At 39.4% G+C, this 17665-nt stretch overlaps 1 protein-coding gene across 23 annotated transcripts in view; it reads left to right on the plus strand.

Moving 5' to 3' along the window:
- Positions 1-17665, plus strand: part of ablim1b (actin binding LIM protein 1b) — a 64510-nt gene that overhangs the window by 25050 nt on the left and 21795 nt on the right. For all 23 annotated transcript variants that reach the window (XM_053511214.1, XM_053511216.1, XM_053511230.1 and 20 more), the window contains 3 exons: positions 3498-3632; positions 13907-14090; positions 15133-15242. In XM_053511214.1, coding sequence (XP_053367189.1) covers positions 3498-3632; positions 13907-14090; positions 15133-15242 — 429 coding nt within the window. The remainder of the gene's footprint in view (positions 1-3497; positions 3633-13906; positions 14091-15132; positions 15243-17665) is intronic.

The following is a 17665-nucleotide window of genomic DNA, read 5'->3' on the forward strand; positions in this document are numbered from 1 at the left end:
TTTGACAAGATTGTGACTGTGTGAAAAGAGAAGGACACGATCTTTAATATGTTACTGTATATTCTCAGCAACTCCTACCAAGTGTAGATCCAGGGGTGGATAAATCAGTTAGCTGGGCGTATTTCATGCCCGAACTGCTTTTTATGTAGTTTTCACAGAGGAAAGTAGCTTCAACAAACAGAAAAAGACAAAAAACCTACTGCATATTGACTTTTACAAAAACTTAAAGCCTACGATATAACTTAGCATGCTTTAAGGTAGTGCTCCACTCATTTTAAATCAGACTGCCTGGTGCACTACTTCCAGTACATCTGGCTGGAAAAAATTAGTAAAAGTGTATTTTACTAATCAGGTCATTTAGGATGCCTGAATGGAGGATGCATATTTCATAATCAGGATTGTGCAGGTGTATCGTCCTTTACGTGCAATACATGGACAAAGCACCACAGCTGGATAACATACAGTACATGTGTGCCTGTGACGTGCCAGGTTTATATTGTGGATACAAACACGGTGTGCTACACAAGAAACCTTGTCAGACGTTTTTGTATTTTGCGTAGTTTGTGTCGTTGAAGTCAAACCAGGACTTTTGTTAGTGCAGAACAACGGTGCACAGTTATGAGAGGAAAAACTGCCTTTATTCTTTATAATTCCCTGTTACACTTTGATACTATCAAGGTAGAAAGTTTGCTTAGCCCATTATCGGACTGCCCGATGCTGGCCTCCCAGGCTCTTCTTTAATGGGCCCAACATGTGAAAATGGCTTGGAGCAAAGTCAGGACTGTACAGGGGATGCGGCAATAATTCCAATGTAATGTGCAAGTGGTGTTTGTGAACGAGTATGTGTACGATTCCCACAGCTTGTGTGTCTCTTCACAAGTTAGCAAAAAGTTATCCATCAGTTTTTAAGGATCAGGCGTTTCACTTACTGTATTTTAACAGGAAAGACTGCAGTGGGCTTGTTGGATCAGTGTTCAATAATAATCTTCATACATACGTTTGCACCATTCAAATGTCCTCTGTAAATGTTAATTAATTTTATCATAGATCAACTAGCTAATTAGTTACATGTAAGTTACACTACACTAGCTATTGCTTGCTAGCAGATGCAGGTTCTGGGCAACTGACACACAAACTTCCATAAGCTTTCACATGCCTAGTATGCTACAGTAGTTAAAAGATTTTTGTTTTGTCCACCATGCGAAAGGTTTTCTAATAACTGTACAGCCAGATGCTGAATTTCAAATAGGAGTTTAAGTGTCCTTAAGAATCATAGTATTCTGAAAATGTTTTGCTAACGACACTGCTATTTCTCCCAGTCTGGTAGGATGTGTTAGGAGGTTGACCATGCTAAGTGATGTTGTAACCTGCTCATTAGCTTTACTCAGCCGACATCTTTACGGCCTGAGTGACTCTGATCAGGGGTCTTATAAAGCTGTGCACGTTTCTACAGTGTGTTGCTCACACCATCTGCTTTCTTTTTCTGTCAGGCATGTGATGTGTTCCACATCTATGCTTCACACTCAGTATGAGTAACACATAATGCTAAAGGAGATCCCTTTGCATATGATCATTTGCATAAGTGGGTAATACTGCATCTGCAGCACATACTGTACCGGCTTGGTAAAGAAACACATCCGCAGTGGATCTGTTAAACATCTGGCATTAATAAATGATTCACAGAAGCATTAATTCCAATTATATCGCGTTAACACATGGACACATTTTATAAAGACTTATAATACAGAGTTTGCAATTAGGCATTTTTAGGCTCTCTGCTTATCGTCCGCTCGCTGTTCACTTCCTAACTGTTGAGGGTAGAATTTTTTTTGTAGGATCTGAAAGTGTCTTTGCAGCTACGGAAAAACAACATGCAGCATAAATCCACCTGCCTGTCCCTCTGTGTCAGCCTGACAAAATACTGCAGCCTCATTCTCCCGTTACATTATACAACTTCCCTGTGCCGTATTGTCGTGACATTAAATCTGGTCACCATGGCAACAGCTCTCTCCAGCGGTGAATACTGGTCTGTGAGAAATCCTTGTGCTTCCGTCTGTGCTGCAATCGGAGCATTCCTCAGGATTCATGGCCCAGCCTGAGCCTCAGCGAGACAAAGAGCGAGACGAAACAGACGAAACTTAATTGATCCAGATGTGTGTTTTTGTATGCAGCTTGTCATGGGAATGGCTATCAGGGCTCTTAAAATGAGTTGTTTGATTAGTGGAAGAGGCTCCGTGGCAGCGGGCTTGTGTAACCTGACTGGCCGATAAAGAGAGAGTGCGCTCTCAACATGACACATTCTTTCCTACACTAATCTTGCGTAGAGCTTTCAAGTGACCGACGATTAGATCGGAGAGGCACAGATCAACTCTCTTATGAAGAAGGGGGCGGATAAATATTCAGGAGGGATGACTTAGTGCTCGCAGGAACTATTAAGGGGATCAGAAGAGGGAAAGTAAGTAAAAGATCATGAGAAGTTAAAGAGGGAGGAAAAAAGATAAACAGAACGGCTGAAGAGAGCGCCAACTCAGAGCGTTTATTTCACGAGCATGATTTCTGTATTGAAGTAAACCAGGCTGGAAACATGCAGAAATAAGAGTTTGGCCCTAATGTCCTTGACCGAGCATGTTGATGAAAAAGAGAAATAGAGAAGCAGATGATGTTGGAAGCTACAGTACATTTCAGAGAGAAGAAAATCTGACTCTTATTATCTGCTCCTATCTGTTCTTTCTGCTATCAGCTCCCATATTCTCCCTGAGCCATGCAGTTGTCAAGATACATTCCTTTCGTGGTCTGTTTGTTCGTTTCTATGTGAGTGCATGAGTGTGCGTGTAAGTGTGTGTATGTGTGTGCACACCATTGAGTGTTTCAATTAAACAAGTACAAGCTATTGTGGTTGGCTGCTGTTATGCAAGAGGTAAAAAAAGTGACATTTTGGATGAGTGGCTTAGATTTATAGACAATAAATCAGTATGTGGAGTGAGTAAATTACTGGGTGGGTGGGACATTGGATAAGGAGGTCAAAACCTCTTGATGTGTTTCTGATAAACAGAGCATTTTCATCTAACAACCCGTACAGACCACACACATCCTAACACGATGCACCACTCACACCTACACACAGTGTGCCTTCACCCATGGTGTGGGCTTGAGCTGAAACAGAAACACTTCAGCACTATGCTGTATGATTAACAGGCTGACTCTATTAAGGTTTAGACCTATAGTATGTTACAGACTATGTTATTGACTTTTCTGTGCAATGTAGCATATTTCATTTTCACAGAGCCTAAACATTAATATTTTAACCATAAAATTATATTCGCACATACTTCAGACCTAAATGTGATTATGCTCTATATTTGCAGTCAATCAAGTGGAGCTAGTCCTTCCATTAACTAGATTTCAACTGTACATGTGTTTGATAGTCAATTCATTTTAAGTAGCTGGACGTCTGTGCAACTTTATCATACTTTCTCCTTTTTTTCTCTCACACATAGTGGCACATCCTCAGGAAGCCCACCGGCCCCCCGAGAAACTGGTAATCCAATGTTTCAAATGTGGAGAGCCATGCAAGGGGGAGGTGCTACGAGTGCAGAGCAAGCATTTCCACATCAAGTGCTTTACCTGCAAAGGTAGGACCTTCTGTTCACACACCTGCTTCAGAGCAGAAATGGATTAAATAATTGCTGGCACGATCTAACCTAGGTTGGAAAAGGGAAAATGTGTTCAGCATGTAGAGGGCATGGAGGCTTTGTCGCCTTGCACCTCATGGTTTCGGGTTCGATTCCCAACTCAGGGTCTGTGTGCATGCAGTTTGCATGTTCTCCCCATGCTTGGTGGGTTATCACAGTCCAATGACATGCAGATTAGTGCGTGTACAGTATATACAGTATGTGCCCTGCGATGGATTGAACATCCAGGGTGTACCCTGCCTCATGCCCTAAGTCTCCTTTGATAGGCTCCAGGCCCCATTGTGACAGTGTATACAGGATAAAGCGGTGTAGAGGATGAATGAGTACTGTAAGTGAGTGTTCTGCATGGGATTACACTTGGACATGTCATGTGTGCATGGCTGCCACACGTGGAAAGGGTTCATGTTGAATAAGTCAAACCAAAGTGTGAGAGATATTGTACTATACGCAACGGTAAGGACATTCCAAGACGTAGTCTCCCCATGTCTTATGTGTTTTGTTCTGAAGTCATTTCTAGTTGCTTGTTTAAAGCTTTCTGTCAGTCAGAGGAATTAAAAAAAAAAAAAGTCTTTTAAAGTTGACCGGTAACCATACCACCGTATGTAGTACTTAAATAACAAAAAACCCCTGAAGCGAGAGTAAAACATAACGAAACATGACTGGTCACTCATAGATATACTGCTTTAATGCTCTGTAGTACTCTCAAGACCCTGTGGGGTCTGAATATATCTGTTCTTTTAGTTAGTATATCACATACAGTTACACATGAAGAGAAAAGCAAGGATTCTGAGTGAGAATAAATTAGCAATAGCCTCAGCCGATAGTATGAAGTTCTTATTACTACTAAGATGCCACTCTGACCAGGCTTTTCATTTATTTTAAGAGTACTTGTCTACGGTCATCCATATTCTCAACACTTGCGTGGATTGACCATCGGAGCCCCTGGATTGTACGAGTGAGTCTGAGATTTATTCTGAGTGGCAACTTGCCAGGCACAAAGAGTGTTCGCTCATTACCTTCTGGGAATGAGAGAGAGAGAGAGAGAGAGAGAGAAACAGGCTGTCCTCATTTTACTACATCATTCAGCTTTCGCCCATCACCTCACCACGTCTCAGAAACTCCATTCAGAAAAACACTGCTGAAGTTCTCTAAATATGTACGAGTGGTAACTTATTACATTCACATTATCCTCATTAACATTTCCTAATATTTATTATCGATACATATTCATATATACATATATATCACCAAATATAAAATGTCAAGTTTAGACCCGAATTTGCTTAATGTTGACTGAAGTACAAATGCACAGATTTTTTTTCATCCATTTTTATGTTTATAAATCCTGATTACTTAATTACAGCACATATCTAAATGTTGAAAAAAAATCCTGATCTTTTTTCTTCAGGTATAAATAAAAATATTGAAAAGTTATCATTCAGCCTTGTAAATTTTAACCAGATGACAACCACAAAGCTGTTTGTTAAGGTGTAGATTTATGTTGAATTCGCTGGACCTACAGTAGGTTAACATAAGTTATAGTTACTTTGTTGATGTTGCTTACGGTTTAATAATGCTGAAGTACATGGTTTAATATACTGTACAGTAAGTAAATGTTAAATATTGTCAGTTTAAAGAAACATAATGTACATTTTTCTCAGAGAAGGTAAAACGACTGTGGTGCCACTTTATTCATTACAGATGTTCAGTAGCTGCCATAACATTCTCAGAAACCATGTTTGCCAAACGTATTAATATTTGAAACCATTTTAAATGCTTTAAAGCTGAGGCCTTTGTGTTTAATTCCTGACAGACGGGCTCCTCTGTATCTCTGTTAATGATTAAATCCTCCTCCATGCTTTTCTTAGAATGGAGATAATCATGTGTTACTAGCTCAGTGCTTTACAGCAAGCTCTGCTGAAAAAAAACAAAATCACCAGCTTGACATGCTGTTATTGCTGGTGACCTTAACAAATCGTGTTGCTTATGTTTATGTTATGTTGACTAATATCAAAAAATTTTATCACCTTCCCTTGAACTTCAAAAAGCATAAAGATGCAGTTTGTTATGTTAATGAGAAACCGCAAAGCATTCTGAAGACCTTAGAGACTTCTCTTTTCTTCTAAAAACCTCCGTACAGAAACCTTCAATTAATGGTCTTGCATTGGTGAAAACCCTTTTTTGAAAACATCTTCTGATTTTTTAAATTATTTTAATAATTTTTTTCAATTATTATTATTATTATTATTATTATTATTATTATTATTATGCATGCATTCATTATCTCTATCACTTATCATGTGAGTAAGGTTGCATGTGGCCTGGAGCCTATCCTATGGAAATTAGGGCACAAAGCAGGGTACATTCTGGATGGGGTGCCAACCCATGGCAGGGCACACTCACACACACACACACACACACGCACGCACGCACGCACGCACGCACGCTCGCTCGCTCGCTCGCACGCACGCACGCACGCACGCACGCACGCACGCACGCACACACACACACACACACACACACACTCACTCACTCACACACACACACACACACACACACTAACGCACGCACGCACGCACGCACGCACACACACACACACACACACACACACACACTCACACACTCACACACACACACACACACACACACACACACACACTCACGCACGCACGCACGCACGCACGCACGCACACACACACACACACACACACACACACACACTCACACACACTATGGGCAATTTGGAAATGCCAATTAGCCTGCACTGCATGTCTTTGAACTATGGGTGGCCACCAGAATACCCAGGGGAAACACACCAAAAGAAAAAAGAGAAAGTGTAAACTCCACACACAGGACCGGAGGCGAAATTCCAACTCTAATCCTGGAGGTGTGCCACTAACCCACTGTACGGCTTATAATAATAATACCAACAACAATAATAATAATAATAATATTAAAAATATTAATAGTAATAACATATTACAATAAGGACATTGATACAAACCTGTGATTTAAATTAGAGCCAGCGCTCTGGTCAGAGCTGCTATTGTAGAAAAGGAAATGTACTGTTAAAAGGCAGAATGCGATCTAACACATAATTTCACTTAATGACATGATGGGAAATAAATGCCCTGAAGAGTGCAGGTGCGCATAGGGCAAGTGAAATATTTAAAACACATTTTTGCAGTAAATCTTATATTTATTATCTGGGTTTAATTCTGTGTGCATGGAGTTTGCATGCTCTCCCTGTTCTTGGTGGGTTTCATCTGGGTAACTAGACTCTTGGGTCTAAATTCCTCGTAGTGTATGAATGAGTGTGTGAGTGTGTGTGCGCGTGTGTGCCCTGCACTGGGTTGGCACCCTGCCCAGGGTGTACCCCATCTCGAGTTCCCTGGGCTCCAGGATAAGCGGTACAGAAAATAAATGAGTGAATATCAAGATGCTTGTGTCATTTCTGCAGTCCTGCAGTCACCAGAATGTTAGTGTGTGATAATCTGTTTGATTATCTTTACAGTATGTGCAACTTACAATATATCTTTCTTTTGTTCCTGAGAAGCAAGATTTTTCATAACGAGTAACTGTGTCCGTAAATACGTGGCTGTAGGGTGTGTTCAGGAAAAGTCTGCCAGGAGCTGAGATTTGGCAGTGTGTGGCTTGACTGTGTTTCTATTCGCTGTTCTATTAGCTACAGCGGATTAGTTAGTGTAAACTCACACTGTGTGCACCGGTGTGCATGAATATTAGCCATCACCCTCATACTGCCTTTCATTCTGGCACTCACTCTGAATTCCTTTTACCTCACTCTAAATTCCACTCATATCCTCATCCTCCTCCAGTGTCATGTCCATCTTCCTTGTCGGAATGCATGTCGGTCAGAAAGGCTCCGTGCTATTTTCGGCACGGTCTCCAGGAGCCGATAATGCCCAGTGCGACTGGAAATAGCTTTGCTGATCATGCTGTGAGAGACCGAGGAGCCAGGGAGGGGTTTTACACATCATGTGTGTGTACTATGCAGTTATGTCAGGCATCACAGCCATTCAGCAGCTGTGGATTAACATTAACAAGAACGTGGCAAAGCCATTTCAATGTGTCATTGCTGCAGTTTTCCCACAGGATGAACTCAACTTTAAGACTCATTCACACACACAAATAAATGAATAAATTCTCATGCTATGTAATTTTCATTTAATGTCATACTGTATAACATCATGTAAAATGAGTAGAATGAGCAATACTCTTAGTATTCTCTTGGGTTTTGATTGATCGCACTTTTCCTCCACTTTTTTTTTTTAATTGCAGTATCCTTAACGGCAAATCCAGTTTTGCTTTAGCACCAAATTTGCATTTGGTTCAAATGCTTTCAAGTTGTTCTGAGGCCACATCATAAACTTTTCTTTACTCATCTTCTGCAAGTGCTTTAGAAGTGCTTGCTCAGGATCGTGAGCCTAACGTGGGAACGCTGGGGACAAAGTGGATATGTACCTGAATGGGATGCCAGTGCATTGCGAAGCAAATGGAAGCAGTTTAGCATAGCGGATCTATCTACTAAAAGGTTTTCGGGCGGGGAAGGAAACCTGAGAACCCAGAAGGACATGTGGAGAACATGTGAAATTCCACATAGGCAGTAACCCAAGCACAAAATAGACATAAAGCCCTGTAGGTGTGAGGTGGCAATGTAGCACTGTACCACCCACAAGCATCAAGTCAGTTAAAATTTAGCTATAAACCATGAAGAAGTTTACAAAATTAATACGTAGACATTTTGCATGCAGGTAAATGTTTCTCCATCTATTGTATCGCACACTACAATATGGTGGGCATGCATAAACCTCACTATGAACATGAAAATAACCTCTTAAAGCCTCAGACTGGAATTCAGTCATGATTTATATTTTCATGTTGTGTTTTTTTAGGAAACTTCCCCCAAATCCACTGAATCTATTCCTTATAAAACATGATTTTAGCTCTCTGAATTGATGTATGAAGTGCATGCATAGTGAACTCCTCAGGTAGCGTCACTGAGAGCAGGGAGAGGAAGTGGAGATTAATTCCCTCACTGTATTTTTTTTTTTAAACGTTGGCTAATCTGAATGTTAGTGTTGGCAGGGTTTAGCAGGAGGTTTTGGTGATGGAGGAGGTGATGGAAGAAACTGCTTTTGAAGAATGGCGGGTACACTTAAAGCATTCTTTACAAAAATAGTGGAGTGGATTTTCCTGGCAGCTGTCACCGTCACAGACCCTTCAGTCAGCCTTACCCTCTTTCCATGGTTCTGCTTTCAAACACACACATGCAAACACACACACACACACAGAGCTGAAAGTGTTTGATGTTCCCCTTTTTAAAATTTATGATTAGACTGTTGTAAAAACTATTATAGCTCATCATATAATCACTTACTATAAAGGTTTTTCCTTTGCTACCACAAACGCAGCATTCACCATTCACCAGCATATTTCACCAGGTTGCTATGGTTACATGTAACAAATACATACGTGGTCAACATTTATAGCTGCTCCACAAGTTGCCTTAATGTACAAATGCCAAAGGCTGTAATGCAGCATGCCAGGGAGGAACAAGAACTCATCTAACTAAAGGTCACTCTGGGGCTGTTCACTAACTGAAGCCTTGAGGATTCCCTGCCTTGAATGGACATCACTCTTGATCTTCCAGTACCCGCCATCTCATGATTAGTCATCTTCTGATAGAATCCTGATAAGCATTGGATTACGGGTCAGAAGGTCTCAGGTTCAAATTCCTATGACCACCAAGTTGTCCCTGTTGGGCCCTTGAATAAGGCCCTTAACCCTCAACTGCTCTGATGTATAATAAGATAAAAATGTAAGTTGCTCTGCTTAAAGACGTCTGTCAAATGCCTAAATATAAACCTCTGGAGCTACATACCTACAGACGAGTGCAAGTTAAAGATAATGAGGCATTTGTTGTGTAATCTATTGAGTTTTTGAAGAAATAGCCTACTGTATACGTATATACTGTATATACCTTTTGCGATTAAGTAAATGCACAGGTAAACAATTTTTATGCGTTCAATTGTGCAGCACCACCATGGATAATCAATACAGTCTCCAACAAAGTATATGTACTGTACATACAGAGTCAGCCAAAAAAATCTATACACACATCAGGAAAAGAAAAATAGTATGATGTATATTATATAAATATAATATTAATACTGATATCATATTATTATCATAATATATATCAATATATAACATATAGCAATACATTTAGTATTAAACTATTTATAATATTTTATATAAGTTTTTAATTTCCTCAAGTTTATCCGTGGTAGTGCTGTACAGTTGGTAGTGCAGCATAAAAATTGTTTACCCGTGCAATTATTCAATCGCAAAAAACTACAATTTAGTTTGTTAATAATTTATGTATTTATATCATTAAATAGGTTATTTGAGTTAATTATTTGACTTGATGAAAAAAAATTAGCAAATATACTCTTAATGAGATAGTTTGTCAAATTATTGTTTTTACCCTAAATAAATGTTTGTATACAAAATGGTACAGTTAACAGCTACATACTGTATTATATTTTAAATCATAATCACAGTACTGTATGTGTTAAAGTAGTCACAATGTGATATTTGATCAGATCGTTGTTGTTCTACATCACTGTGGGAAATGAGATTGATTAGGGTGAGTTAGCAGTTTTCAAAACCGTTACAAGTAAATTTTATTATAACATGAAACTGGTCCTTACAGTAACATGCATTTCAGATACAGTACAGGTAAATAACACTCTAGTTTGTTTACTTATAGGAAAAAAAAACAAACAAACTGACAATTCAGTTTTTAAACAGGGCCAGGTAGGTTTGGACAGCTTTTGTCTCTTAATAAATGAAATCGTCATTTAAAAACTGCATTTTGTATTTATTTTGTTTTTTTAAATTTGTATTTTTTTAATGACGCTGGGGTGGATTCATCCGTGGCATGTGGTTTCTACCCTCTTTACCTCATTTAAGATCCTTAAAAAGAGCATGATATGAAAATTGCTGAAGAAAGTAAGACCTCAATCGTTAACCTGTAATTAAATGATGCACAGTGATCAACTAAGGTCATTTAGTCTTTTTTCAGTCCGGCAAACCAACTAAATTAATTAGAAAATGTCATGAGCAAACAACAAAAAATAGCCAAGGGGAATAAAAACAGTCTGTAATATATTTTCGTTTTAAATGAAGACTACACACTGTTGGTTTAAACTTTTAAAACAGTTTAGTTGTACATAACATTTTGCATTAAAACAGATTGAATATAAAAAAAATAAAACATGACTAAGAATATCTTGTTTGGCAGACGTGTGTGAGCTTCACACAGCCGTGCCTTTGGGCTAACATCCAGGCAACCGCTCGTCAGGGGCAGTCATCAAGGCTAATGGAGTCGGACAAGTCGCATCACGCTGTTGCACTGCATTGTGGTGATGACTGTGGATCTAGATAATGCTGGAGCTCTCAATGCAAAATGACATGTCGAGAATCCCCTCATGCCAAAGGTTTCATTTAGCGATTATTTTGTCCTCTTCAGTGGTGGACTACAAAGAATTACATAGAGTCGGTAGGAGCTCTGGATGTGCACCCCTCTACGGAAAGTGCCTCCACTAAAGCAGCTACAGTGTGAAGCTCAGCTGGTGGGGCATTCATTGTCACAGCACGAATTCTGACTAATTGTGCGTATCCCACGGTGATCATTACAGCAGATGGGGAATAATTAGGACCAAAGCCTCATCCCATGTATCCGTTATCCTGTGTGGTAGTGGAACATACTGTACAGTGCAGAGTGTAGCAGTGTCGCATATGTGACATAGGGGTGTAACGGTGGAATGCAGTGCCTCCAAATATCTATAGCTGTATTTGGATTCAAAACTGAAGTGGGTGTAGCCTAAACAGGAAGGAGGGATTTATTTATTTTTAATTACCCCTATTATTTCCCTGGAAACTCTTTAGAAGCAGTGTCAACATAGTCTATGAATTCTGTCTCTAACATTCCTCAACCTCAGCAATGTCACACACGTACATAATTGGTCTGATTATTATTTTGGATTTGTATATACCAGCTAATACATTTATTAAATCTACTTTCCAAAAGATAAACATTCCAGTTAGTATAATTGGATCCACCAGGACCGGGCAGTTACCAAGAATGGTCTAATTGCGTCATGGAGAACTGCACATTAATGAATTCTGTGGCCTGCTAGCTTCCCATCTGACCCCTCGCTTACACATGCTTATAAATTAAGAACTTGCTCACATAATTTTTTGCTGTGTCCCACCCTATCCTTAAACACCTCTGATCTCAACCAGATTCCATATTCATACTTGTGCATTTTAGATTTGTTTAGAATACGTTCACTGTTTGTTGAGAATAATGTCTTCTATTTGAAACGAAAATCGAAAAAGCATACTACTTAAAATATTACTGAAGAGATGTAGAGGAAAAATATTAAACTGTTCAATAGCTGTTTTGGTTAAAGTTCTCCAGTGCTATTAAATCATTCACTTCTGCCTTACTAGACTTTACGGAATAAGTCTTGACTGTGAAAGTGGAATTGAATTTGTTTTAGGATGAAGTATGTAACTGAGCCTGAAGTGAGAATCACCATGCTGAACACAGGCATGCTGGTACACTTACGTCAGCCTTCCACACACGTCCCTGCCTCCACCTGTCTCTCAGTAATTACTGTTGCCTGCGTCATTCTTTAGAATGATTTGTGAAGGGAAACAAAAAGCTGTGTCTGCATGTTTGCATCGCAGTCGTATTTGTGGATATGCACTATCATCATGAAGAGAGGAAAAAGTTAAAGATGCTACATTTTCAGTGGTACATCTTTTTCAAATGTTTTTTACCCACAAACCTTAATTTATAGTATATGTTCAAGGGGTGTTCAAACCAGACCAGGACTTTTGATTGTGCACAATGGAAAGAGAGTTATGACAGTAAAAAACGAATGCTTATGACTATAACCTCTATTCCCTGAGGGAGAGAAACAAGGTACAACACATAACGTATAGATATTACGCCCTCTCGTGTCCTGGCTGAAGCCACCTATATTCACGCTGTAAAGGCAGTCAAACCAGTGGTGACGTAGGTGTAGCCCCGCCTATACCTATAAGCCATCGTCACCAAGGTTGACTCTCAGTTCTTACACTCTTTACCTTGCTGTGAACACCTGGAACATGTGGAAATGGCGAGATCAGGATTGTGGCGATAACTTCCACCCAAGGTCCTATAATTATTTATTTTTTATTTTTTTTAAAGTAAAGCTTTGACGACACTGTCGCCTTGCACCGCCAGAGTCCGGGTTCGATTCCCGGCCAGGCTTGATTCCTGTCTCTGTGTGCATGGAGTTTGCATGTTCTCCCCATGCTTGGTGGGTTTCCTCTGGATTTTCCGGTTTCCTCCCACAGTCCAAAGACCTGCAGATTAGGCTAATTGGTGAGTGTGTGAGTAAGTGTATATGTGTGTGCCCTGTGATGGATTGGCACCTTGTCCAGGGTGTACCCTGTCACGTACCCTTAGCCTCCTGGGATAGGCTCTAGGCCCCCTGCGACCCTGAATACAGGATAAAGTGGTATAGACGATGAGTGAGTGATGAGTGAGCTTTAAAGGTTAACTACATGCATGTTCTCGGTAGAAGAAAATTTATTTTTTTTTCTTTATCAAATAAAATGTATATGCAGTTTTTTTGTTTTTAGGGAAAGTGTTGCACCCCACATGGACCATTGTTCGACGTGTCAGATACAGCATTTTTCCTCCCACATACATCTGCAGATTAACATGAAGGCAGAGCCATTCTGTGTATAGACATCTCCACTCTCGGAGTAGATTGTTACTCAGTGAAGGTCTAAAGATGAGTTAAGGGTTGCAGAATGAAAAAGTGATCGATGATATGAATATCAAACAGCATTAAATATTCTGGATGATGTCCAATATTGGCCTGCCTTCTCAAAGAGCTGTCATTCAGATCAGGCATACAGACTAGGCAAACAAAGCTTCAGTCTAAGCTCGTGCCAAATGCCTAAAGCCAACCAGTTTACTCAGTATACTGAGGAAAAATAAATCTAATGGAGAAAAGCCAAGTAGATCACAGCCATTGGCTGATCTCATGTATTAAACCCTGTGAATGAATTTTGCATAAGGCATGGACATTAATCCTGCATGAAAATCTGTGTGTGTGTGTGTCCAGTATGCGGTTGTGACCTGGCCCAAGGCGGTTTCTTCATGAAGAATGGCGAGTATCTGTGCACGCTGGACTACCAAAGGCTACATGGAACACGCTGCCATGGCTGTGGAAACTTTGTTGAAGGAGAGGTGGTGACGGCCCTCGGGAAGACCTACCACCCCACCTGCTTTGTCTGCACCATCTGCAAGTGAGTTAATCCAGGTCATGGGCATCTACATACAGATGTCACCAGCACACGCATGGACACTGACTAGCTAGTTCATCTTTAGTACAGCTGATGTTATTACTAGTAGCACAGATACACACACTTCACATCAACCATCTATGTACCACCTCATGGTCAAATAACACATTGATGTAGTACTGCAGGAAATAAAAACAGTGTATGAGAAGTACTGCTGGGTCCACATCTGGTCCACGGTCTGCCAGTTGATGACCCTTTAAATAGGCCAAGTAGATAATTGTTACAAGGGCTGTACAGGAAGTAATGCAAAGGTGAACATAACTTTTATATTAACTGACATAGGTCGTTACATAGGTCAAATTGCATATGTTGGTAGAGTAACTCTTCCCTTATGCAGTGGTACTACCCAACATTGTCTTTATCACAAGCCATGTATTTGTGCCATCGTTGAACTCAACTCTGGAACCCTTTTTTAAATTCCCCTTTGTTACAACTTATGGTCTCCCACTGCTCTACAAAGTGTTTCCAGAGATGCTACCATTGACAAGAATAATGTGCACATGATGAATGAAGAAGTTTAATGAAAGGGAAACCAACATTGAAGCAAACCAGACAGTGCGAGACCATGTTGCACAAAAGGGATTTTTAAAGAGGATTCCACAGTTGGGTTGTGATGAAGACTTGAGATCTGTGTTACTCTTCCAATATGAAGGACCTATGTCACTAAACTTAAATAAAGTTATGCACACATTAGGATGACTTTTTCTACAATCCTCGATCTTCAACAATGAATAGTGTTTCTAACTATATTCTAATTCATTAGAGGTAACTAAGAGAGGTTGACGCACCTGCTAGATTTGGATACGAGTCCCTTACGTGGCTGTGGATAGACTTGGATAAGATTAATAAGGTCTTCTACAACAAAATAGCACATGATGTCACACTATGAGATCATGGGAAAGTAAGCATGCTGAGATAATAGTGAGTTGTACTAAATTATACTGCATGTCTCTAAGTTTAACTCCGTGACGTTCTGTTTATGTAGACGGCCATTTCCTGCTGGAGATCGCGTCACCTTCAATGGAAAGGACTGTCTCTGCCAGCGCTGCATCCAGCCAATGTCTCCTCCTCCAAAAGCCATCAGTGCTTCCAGCAGTGAGTCACAGCATGCTTTTGCTCTCTTGTCTATGTGCACTATACTCCAAACCAGTGTTTTCCTGTAATCCTGTTGCTTCTACTTTGTTCTTCGTGACACTCCACGTAAAAAAAACAACACTGCCCAGAAGGATTTTTTTTTCCTGCAGCATCACACTTACTTTCTTTAACATAACATATTAATTGAAAGTGCAGTTTAATCAGGTTTCAAGTCTAAATTAGACGTCATGCTATTTGAGCTGACTCAAATATCCAAAAATCCAGTCCTGTGCTTTCAAGCAAATAACAACCTCTCTCCCTTCCTCTGTTTTCCCTTCATTTCCCTCGTCTCAGTTTTCCTCAGAGGAAGTTTTGTAATTCAGTATGCATGGCCTGATGGGAGTTAAGCAGAAACTCATGACCTGTTTTGCTTCTGTACACTAATGTTCTCCTGCCATTCATCTTGTGCACTTGTCTACAGATTTCACAGTCATTTGCCGTTTATTAGGTTTTGGTGTTTCTATTCAACAGGCCTAACTATTCATCTGTCACTGACTTATTACTTGAGCATCACAGTTTCAATGATGATTCCTAATATTAGGAACTTGGGAAGTTAAGTGTAAAAATAACTTGACATGTTTGATACGTCATATGTTTGACATCCTTTATGTCTCCATAGTCAAAAAGCATTAGTTACAGCATTAGATACAGTACAGGATAACATTATTCCATTTTTTATTAAAGATAATAGAGTAAAACACTACATTTTCCAGTAAGGTTCAGTTTTAGTTTAAAATAGCGATTGAGGTAAATGTAAGGCTGTTTTAGAACAACACTAAGGACTACCATTCACACCAGACTTGTGGTATAGCACATGACTTGTCTGTTGCATATTTCTTGTTTGCACATTTTCTCATTTGCACATAAGAAGGAAGACTGTCCTGCGCTTTGGGACATGGACAGTCACTGCTGCTGACACACATCTTTTTATTTGTTTTTTTACTCTCAGCTTCAAATCACACCATTATTGTCAAGTTTCACACTATTTTATATTTTTATGTTTATACTTATATTTCCTTTAGATGTTTATACTTTGATGTTAATATAATATTTTTCCCATTTTTAAAAATACTGATACAATATTTTTTATTTATTGCAAATTCTATTTTTAGTATATGTCTGCAAATGTCATAAATAATACCTGTATTTGAATTTTTACTTACTTTTAGATTTTAAATTCATGAACAATGTAATACGTGATTTTCTCTTCCATGCTCACATCGCCAAATACACACTCAGACACAAGCAGATATTACCTCTTTTTAATTTGATCTTTTATTTTTAGGTTAAATAAACCTTTGTGTTATGCATGACTGATAATTGGCTCTCAGTATAAGAACTGAATGGTCAATGATGAAACTTGTTGGTCCACACGAGCAAATGGAGAGCAGTGATTATACAGTCCATGGCTATTCATGGCTTGGTGGATTTTGCTATTTTATATTTCTGTCTTTCTGCTTTCCCTTTTCACATTTGAGGGATTTGACGGTCTAAAACTCTTATAAAAAGCTGGAGTCTAAGGGAGTTGTTGGCCAGTTGTTATGTTCTAACCAATACATGATAGATAGTTTTACTTTTGTAACACTGGAACCTAGAGTAAGGAAGTAGTTCTGTTTAATTATGCTTTTTTTTTTTTTTTTGGCATACACGATCAAGCTGAAACAGAGCATTTACCTTTGTTTTTTACATCAGTATCTAGCACAAATTATTCATGTGTTTGGAAGAACCCCCCCAAAGACACACACATACACACACACACACACACACACACACCCTTGGTGAAGTTGCATGATAAAAAAACAACAGTAAAAGTCAATCCTATGTTTAATAAGAAAATAAGTAAGAGCATTTCCATACACACACACACACACACACACGATTTGCTGAGAACTCTTTGGATTGGGACTGAACAGCTGTGTGGCCATACAGTAGTTATGATCTGGGGTTGCTTCAGTTGGTCAGCAACGCAGCGGTATGTGGCAATAAAATAAAGTGAGCCGACAACCTGATTGTACTGAATGATCACATTTATTTATAGACATTTTTATTTCCTGATAGCACGGGTATATTCCAGGACTCAAATTGTGAAAGAGTGTTTCTGGGAGTGTGAGGAATCGTTTTCACACACAAACTGGCCACCACATTGTGTGTAATCGGGCTGACTGAATGAAATCTTAGAGTGTGATTTTCAAATATACTCTTTAGTTGAATACTTTAGTTGCCTACTGTAAATACTGTGTTTACTAAGTGGCCTATTAACTTCTCTTAACATCATATTGGCCGAAATTTATTGCAGTATGTAACAAAATTACGGTTTGTGGTAATCATGCCAAAATACACTGATGCAACAGTGCGTTGGGCTAAAAAATAAATCTAAAAAAACA

This window comes from Clarias gariepinus, chromosome 14 (genome assembly GCF_024256425.1).
Source record: "Clarias gariepinus isolate MV-2021 ecotype Netherlands chromosome 14, CGAR_prim_01v2, whole genome shotgun sequence".
NCBI classification, from domain to species: Eukaryota; Metazoa; Chordata; class Actinopteri; order Siluriformes; family Clariidae; genus Clarias; species Clarias gariepinus.